Here is a 7794-nt window from a genome sequence, read left to right as displayed (position 1 = left end):
TGGTTTGATCGAGCCCAATAGATAGATATCCATTCGCATTGATTGAAAAGTAATTATTTTTTTTTTTTTTTTTTTTTTTTTTGAAAAGTAAATTTATTTACTCCTTTTCAAATAATTTTTTACTAATATTAAAACAAAAAATTATTTATTGAGTCACAAATGATTAAGCTATTTTTTTATGAAAGAAAAATGTTTTTTTTTCTTTAAAAAAATGAGAAATGTATCTTGTCAAAAAAGAAAAAAAGGTACGGAATTGTTCTTTTCTAAATTTAGTAAATTTGCTTCTTAGAATTTATCTACTCAATAAATAAATCCAAATTGGTTTTTATTTTGCAAACATAATTAGATTAAAACATACTTCCAGTTGACATCTTTCTATTATCACACTTGCCAACGCATGTTTTTAACTCTTAATAATTTCAATTATCAACATTGTAAAATTATAAAAAGTGGATATTAATAAAATATACATATAAACGATTTAAACAAGATCTCACATGATTATATTTTATCGTATCTATAAATCACGAAAGCGAGTCAAAGTGTAGTGTGTGAATAGTATAAAAGTCAAACGGTGTTTACTAAAAAAAACGAAGAAAGTATTTGTTTTTTGACGGCTAATTAGTCTAACAAGGCTATCTCAAATCAAGCACTCTAGGAGTTTCAATTGACCCACGACGGGTTGGGATTATTTGAATGTAGTAATGACAAGTCATTCTAGCTTGACAAATTAAATCAACTCGAGTCATGTTTACCTTTGAGTCAAAGTTGGGTCTAATTCTAAACGGATACGAATCGGATTTTGGTCAAGACATATCGAGTTTAGGTGAACCTGGATCTAGATCTAATCTCGTTTATTTGAGTTAAAATGGTTTCATCTGTAGACTTTAGATCAGGTCATTTCAGATTCAGTTCAAATAATTTTGGTTGAGGTTAAAATATGAGTCGGTTATTTTGATTATTAGCTCAATCTCAATTCAAATAATTTAAGTTTTGATTTTTGGGTTGAGTAATTTCCTCCACATTTATTGCCTATATGCAAATAATTATTATAAAATATCATGTAAACAGACATATAACACAAAGATCACAGATAATAATTCTTCTCAAAGGACTATATAGATCACACGCATTGTAATCCCTAGTTTTCATCATAAATAATAAATAATGAAAAACATATAATTAATAATGAGTCGGTGGGGAGGAACAGGTATTTTGTAACGACATCGGACAACTTTTTATTTCTTTCCTTAAAAAGTTTAAAAGAATGTATACTTTCCATTAATTCTCTCATTGCTTCAATTTGTCTAATAAACAGGGACTAAGATATTAAAGAGAAAGTTTTAAGTAAAATTAAGCATGAATATTGGAGTATTTAGGGATGTCAATGGGGTGGGGTGGGGTGGGGCGGATGTTGGCATTCCCATTCCCATCCCCACCTAACATTTTCATCCTCATCCCCATCCCCATCCCTGCGGCGGGTCTAAAATTCATCCCCATCCCGCCTTGGCGGATACAATTCCAAAACCATCCCCGCTCCACCCCCCACCTGGATATCCACTCCCACCTAATTCCCGCCAAAGACCCGCCTCATCCCCACACAAGACCCACCTAATCTCCACCTTTCAAATACACAATCCTACATAATTAATATAGATTACATTAAAAAAAATATTCTTAATATTACACATTTTTTTTGTTTATAATGTAAGTATATTACAAAGTATTATAATTAATATTTTATTTACATAAATATTTTATAAAATAGTATAAAAGATATAATTTTGCTTTAAAAGATATATAGATGTGGGTATGAGGCGGGGATATGGCGGGTACAACCTAAAATCCACCCCCGCCCCATCATCCATGGCGGGTATGGTTTTCATCCCCATCCCTGCCCCACCACCCGCCAAACCGAGACCCATCCTTGCCCCACTGGGGCGGGTCTCTTACTTGACCCACCCCAGTGACATCCCTAGGAGTATTGATCAATGCATAATTTTGTCATATATTTGAACAATATAATAATACTTTTAAAATATATTTAATGTGATTATGAGTTGTTTATATCATAACAAAAAAATGCAAGTAATTAAAAGTGTAGGAGTGGAATTGATTTTGAAGGGTTTTCCTAAATAAATTCCTAAAAGGTTGGCTTTCCATCAAAGATACACACACAAAAAAAAAAAAAAAAAAAAAAAAAAAAAAAAAAAAAAAAGGCAATTGAATAGAAAACAGAAAAGAATGAAAAGAAAAATAAGCATGCAAAACCAAACCTTTCTCTCTCCAACTAGCCCCATCTTCAATGTCAATAACACCTAAAATTATCATACTTTTCAAAATTTGTCGACACACTTGGCCGCTGGAATTATACAAGAAGATGGGAGAAAAGGGATTCCCAATACTCTCATCAATTTTAAGCATTGTTGTTACAAATTCAATTTTATAGCCATTTTTATTCATCTTTAATAAAAATTAAAACTAGTAAAAGATTGATAAATTGTGGGAAAAAACTAGAAAATGGATGTTACACGAAAAGTATTATGTGGAAATGACTTGTTTAACCCAGTAATAGCAATGGGTTTGCAGGCATCCCTACTTCTTTCTGTTTCTCACCTTCTTCAAATTGGTGTTAAGTCTATAGGCATTCCAACGCCTATTCCTCAAATTACTGTACGTCCATTCTATTTCCTCTTAATCTTTTTGTATTTTAGTCATTACATTTGTGCAATTTTTAAAACGTTTTTTTTTTTTTTTTTTTTTTTGAGGCAGAAACGTATTTCAGGCTTACTAATATATTCTATATCTAATTAGGGAAAAAAAAAAGGACAAAAATCTTAGTAATAGATTTTGGTGTTGGATGTTGCTAGATAAAAATAACATTACCTCCGTTAATGCTTATCTGCAACTTTAGGGTATTATTTGTTAGATATAAAAAATTCCAAAGTTGCAAATAACCCTTAAAGGAGGTAGCTGTTTTTAGCCGGAGTAGTAATTATTGATTCTAAGAATAATTAATGCTAATTTTCTTAAAACAGGCTGGGTTGTTGATTAATCAATCACTTTTGGCTAAGATAAAGCCATTTGAAAAATACCTCCTCCGTTCGAACTCATCTGACTACTATAACGTGTTGGCGTTTTTTGGTAGAACGTGTGTTGTATTTCTAATTGGTCTTGAGCTAGATATATCTTATATGAAGCGTCACCTACGTGCTGCGAGTATTGTTGCATTTGCTGCTGCATTGCCATGTATTCTCATTGCTGGAGCTATCTCATACTTGATGTTTCAATTTTTTATAAAGAAACATGAAAGTTTTCCATCGTTTATGTTTCTTTTTATGTTAGCAGTAGCTAACTCGGCCTCTCCTCTTGTTATTCGCTTTATAGCCGAATTAAAGCTAGGAACTTCTGACTTTGGCCGTTTAGCTGTATGTGCTTCATTGGTTAATGATATCGCTTGTATATTATGCGGGGGTCTAGTTATGAAGACTGTTGAAGGTCGTGGATTTAAGTGGGGAGAATGGATTTGGTCTTTGCTTTTCACAGCCGTTGTTAGCTTCGTAGTGAGACATATAGCCATTTTGCTTAACAAGTTAAGTCCTGATAGTCAGTATCTAAAAAATACCCAAATTGCCCCTTTGTTTCTTTTAGTCCTTCTTAGTGCAAGTGTTGTAGATAGATGGGGTTCTGCTAATAGCCTGTTAGCTGCATTGGTTCTTGGAATGACTTTCCCTCGCAAAGGAAAAACTGCTCGAACAATGAGCCACAAGTTATCTTATTCTGTGTATACCTTTGTGCTCCCTATTTACTTTGGCTACACTGGTTTTCAAGCTAACGTCGAAGATGCTGCTATCCCTAAGAATTTGATAGGCATTGTGGTGGTTTTATTGTTAAGCATTGGTGGCAAGATTTTGGGCACTCTCATTGCTTGTCATCGGTTAAAGATTCCATTGAAAGAAGGGATTGTTCTTGGTTTGCTACTTAATCTTAAAGGTCACTTTGACGTCATAATCTTAAGCGCTATTAGATTGAAAACTGTAAGCATACCTGCTCATAAGACAGATGATACTTAATTATACTCATAATATACATGTATCGTTTTGACAAAATTGTTTAAAGTTTCTTAAATTCATTATACATAGATTTCTTGTGAATCTAATATTAATGTTGCATCAATTGATCTTCACTTTGACTATCCTGCAGGATTGGAATAATAACTTCGTTGAGGTAATGTTAATAACAATAGTCTTGAATACGCTAATTTCAGGAATCGCCATTACTTTTATTATTTTGAAGGACAGTCATACCTTCGCTTATAGGGCAGTACCCCTTGAGCAACAAAATCCAGAAACAGAGCTACGGGTGCTGGCATGTGTTCATGGTCCTCGTAATGTTTCAACTATGGTCAAAGTTATCGGATGGTTAAATTGGTCTAAAGATTTACCGTTATGTGCCTACCTTATGCACTTGGTTGAGCTTCTTCCAAAGAAGAGAACAAGTAAGATGTATCACCAGTTAGAGGATGATGAACTAAGTGATGATGATACCTATGGTGGAAATGATGCAGTGGAGATTAATGATGGTGTAGATGACTTCATACATGAGACGGGAATATTTATTCGCCAATTGAAGGTTGTCTCATCCATATCAAAAATGTTTGAGGATGTGTGTGACGTAGCTGAAGATTTGCGAGCATCAATTCTAATCCTCCCTTTTCATAAACATCAGAGAATAGATGGAAAAATGGAAAGCGGTAAGGAGGGTATACGAACAACTAATCAAAGAGTGCTACGCCATGCCCCTTGCACAGTTGCCATTCTTGTTGATCGTGGACTTATGGGGTCCTCGCAATCAGCTAATTTAAACTCAGAGCCACATGTTGCAGCTTTGTTTTTTGGTGGACCTGATGATCGTGAAGCATTGTCTCTTAGTACATACATTGCAATGCATCTCGGCATGAACCTCACTGTCATTAGGTTTCTCCAAACATCTTCGAATGAAAATACTCCAGAGAGGATCAATATTGCATCACATGATAATGAGCAAATATTAATGGCAATGCCAAGTCGTGGAGCTCAAGATGAGGCCGACGATGCCTTTCTAGAGAATTTCTACAACAGGTATTGTGTGTAGAAGCTTTATGATTTTATTTTTTTTCATCTTATTCATCATGACATGACCTTCATTATAGACATTAGACATATTACCCATATGCACACATGTAAATTTAAAGCATGAAGGCGATTAATTGTGTATTTATTTTGGCAATATTTGGTTATTAGGTATGTTACTTCTGGTCAAGTGGCATACATAGAGAAGCATGTGAGGAATGGAGCTCAAACAGCGACTGCCTTGAGAGACATTATCAATATGTACCAATTGTTTGTAGTTGGGAATGGGGGACGCCGGAATTCACCCATAACTACTGGGATGAGTGATTGGGAAGAATGCCCGGAACTTGGCAATGTGGGTGATCTCTTGGCTTCATCGGAATTTGACCCGAATTGCTCAATATTGATTATCCAACAATATAAGCCTCCATTAGACTGACTGACAACTTGTGTATATCTTATGATGAAGATTTGTTACTTCTTATGTTCAAGTAAAGACTCCAAGTCACGAGGTGTACATTCGTACATATATTGAGTTCTTGACTCACTATTGCAGATATTATAGTCTAACAACCATCTCTTGATTATGTGGTGAATAATTCAACCAATCTTTTAGCTGTGTTGTTGTCTTGGTCAAGACTGAGAATATATTTGTTTAGACATTAGCTAGATATTTATCAGATAGGTCAATGTAGTTTAGTTAGGAATCAATTAGAGTTGCTAGTTTTTGCACTTTTTTCTGCCTTACTTAGACTCAATTCGAGTACAACATTATTACTAGCTTGGAACTCTTGATACTTATAGAAATTTATAAAAGAATTGATATCATTATAGGTAGCCTGGAAATGTTAGTATTATGAGTATTTTATTTTTCTTGAATCAAATTTTATGTGAAGTTTTAAATTGGTTGTCATCAACTCTCAATACCAAGTTACCAATTGTTCAATCTTTTACTTTCTACGATACATGGTTGCATGAAGTAGCATTGTGCTTAGAAAATTTGAGCCAAAGGCCAGTGGTGATAACAAATTATTTAACTGATTAATTAATTCTCAATTAATAATGTCGCCTTTGACCAAAAATGTTGTTACGTTTTAAGGTCAAACTTTGCAACTTTATTTTAACTACTATCTTCAATAACAAAACAATAGATCGATTGATATTTAAAAGGAAAATTTGGTAAAAATAATCCCAACTTTTATCCGTTCGCATAAAAAAAATTCCAATTATAAATTATTTTGAAATAATCAGAACTTTAGGGATCATTTGCTCAAAATGGTTTCAACCGAAAACACGTGTCAGCACGTTATTGGTTGAAATTTTTTTTTTAAAAAAAAACTATAAAACTAAAAATTTTATAAAATTACAAATTAAAAAACCAACTCCACACATGACCACCCCGACCCCCACCAACAATGCCACGGCTCCCTTCCGGATCCCCTCATCCCGACCGAAGTAACCGTCAACCAATTGATGTAAATGAATCATGCCAGATCAAGGCACTGCTTCAATTAATTTGCGTTTTTTTAGAGAGAAGAAAGAAAGAGAGGTGGTACCAATGCTCGATCCCTGGACTTAGACCAATGCTTATTAAGAAAAACTAACATGATATTAATCTTTAATACTCTAAATTAATCTACACAACTAGTATGTGACCCGGGCGATGCACTGAATTTTACTTTGAATATCAATAAATACTATTTGAGCCATAAAATCATTTATCTAAAAAAAATAATCTATAATATTATTAAAACTCATGAGGACATAACATACTAATGTCATATGTCACCTTTTTTTATGATTTGATGCCACATGTGCGCCATGTGTCAACATATATGTCATCATAGTTCTCTCACCACATTGAAGTGTAATAATAATGTATAGTTACTTTGAAAAACTCTTCATTGACATGGTTTAAATTCTCTATAATAATGTTTAATTTACATGAAAAATCTTCATATCATCATCATATGTATAACCTCCCAATTAAATTTGTCATATCTTATATGGAGTATATATATTAATGAAAGATAATATAGATTATTATATTTTCATTCACTTATAAATTAAATATTGTTAACATCAACCTTCTTTGATTAATTTTGATCAAACTATAAATTTATAATATACCGGGGCGAACTAGTAAAATATATAATTACATAAAATAGGTGAACAATAATAACTACTGAAACTAAGGGTCTGTTCATTTTAGCTTAATTTCAGTTCAGCTCAGCTTCAATCAATTCAGTTCAGTTCAGCTCCTAATTTCCTTCTCTCATAAAATATTCATTTCAGCTCTATTCAGTTCAGTTCAGCTCCAATTGGTTCAGTTCAGTTCAGTTTAATTCAGCTCAATTCAGTAAATGTGAATAGCCCCTAAATAAATACTCTCAAACCAGTAAATTGTTGTTTTGTACAAATGAAAGTATTTAGTGTATTATAATTAAACATGAAACATGATTAAAAGATAACAAAGTTGGTAAGAACACATATTCATTTGTTATTGGTCTTGTGACAAACATTTTTATTGCCATTGAAACATGTTTATAGTAAAATGGATGATGTGACATATTATGGTGATGTGACATACTTCTATTACACGTGAAAGGTGATATGTGGCATATATCTTGTATTGAGAACGCTTTTTAATAGACAAGTATAAATATAAATATGTACCAATTTT

The 7794-nt window shown here is 33.0% G+C and overlaps 1 protein-coding gene across 1 annotated transcript; it reads left to right on the top strand.

The window, feature by feature from the left end:
• Positions 1-2520: 2520 nt before the first annotated feature.
• Positions 2521-5550, top strand: LOC145563986 (cation/H(+) antiporter 2-like). The gene is made up of 4 exons (XM_081624358.1): positions 2521-2673; positions 3039-4037; positions 4204-5120; positions 5283-5550. The coding sequence occupies exons 1-4, from the start codon at positions 2521-2523 to the stop codon at positions 5548-5550; spliced, it is 2337 nt and encodes a 778-aa protein (XP_081480484.1).
• Positions 5551-7794: the final 2244 nt, after the last annotated feature.

Source organism: Chenopodium album, chromosome 10 (assembly GCF_948465745.1).
Source record: "Chenopodium album chromosome 10, dcCheAlbu1.1, whole genome shotgun sequence".
Taxonomy (NCBI): Eukaryota; Viridiplantae; Streptophyta; class Magnoliopsida; order Caryophyllales; family Amaranthaceae; genus Chenopodium; species Chenopodium album.
Note: the sequence above shows the minus strand (reverse complement) of the source record. Positions and strands in the feature narration are given on the sequence as shown.

Excerpts from the sequence above, each read along its gene's own strand:
- LOC145563986 (XM_081624358.1), top strand. The coding sequence starts at position 2,521 with ATGGATGTTACACGAAAAGTATTATGTGGAAATGACTTGTTTAACCCA. Across the intron at positions 2,674-3,038 it reads CGCCTATTCCTCAAATTACT|GCTGGGTTGTTGATTAATCA; the intron begins GTACGTCCATTC and ends TTCTTAAAACAG. Across the intron at positions 5,121-5,282 it reads CTAGAGAATTTCTACAACAG|GTATGTTACTTCTGGTCAAG; the intron begins GTATTGTGTGTA and ends TTTGGTTATTAG.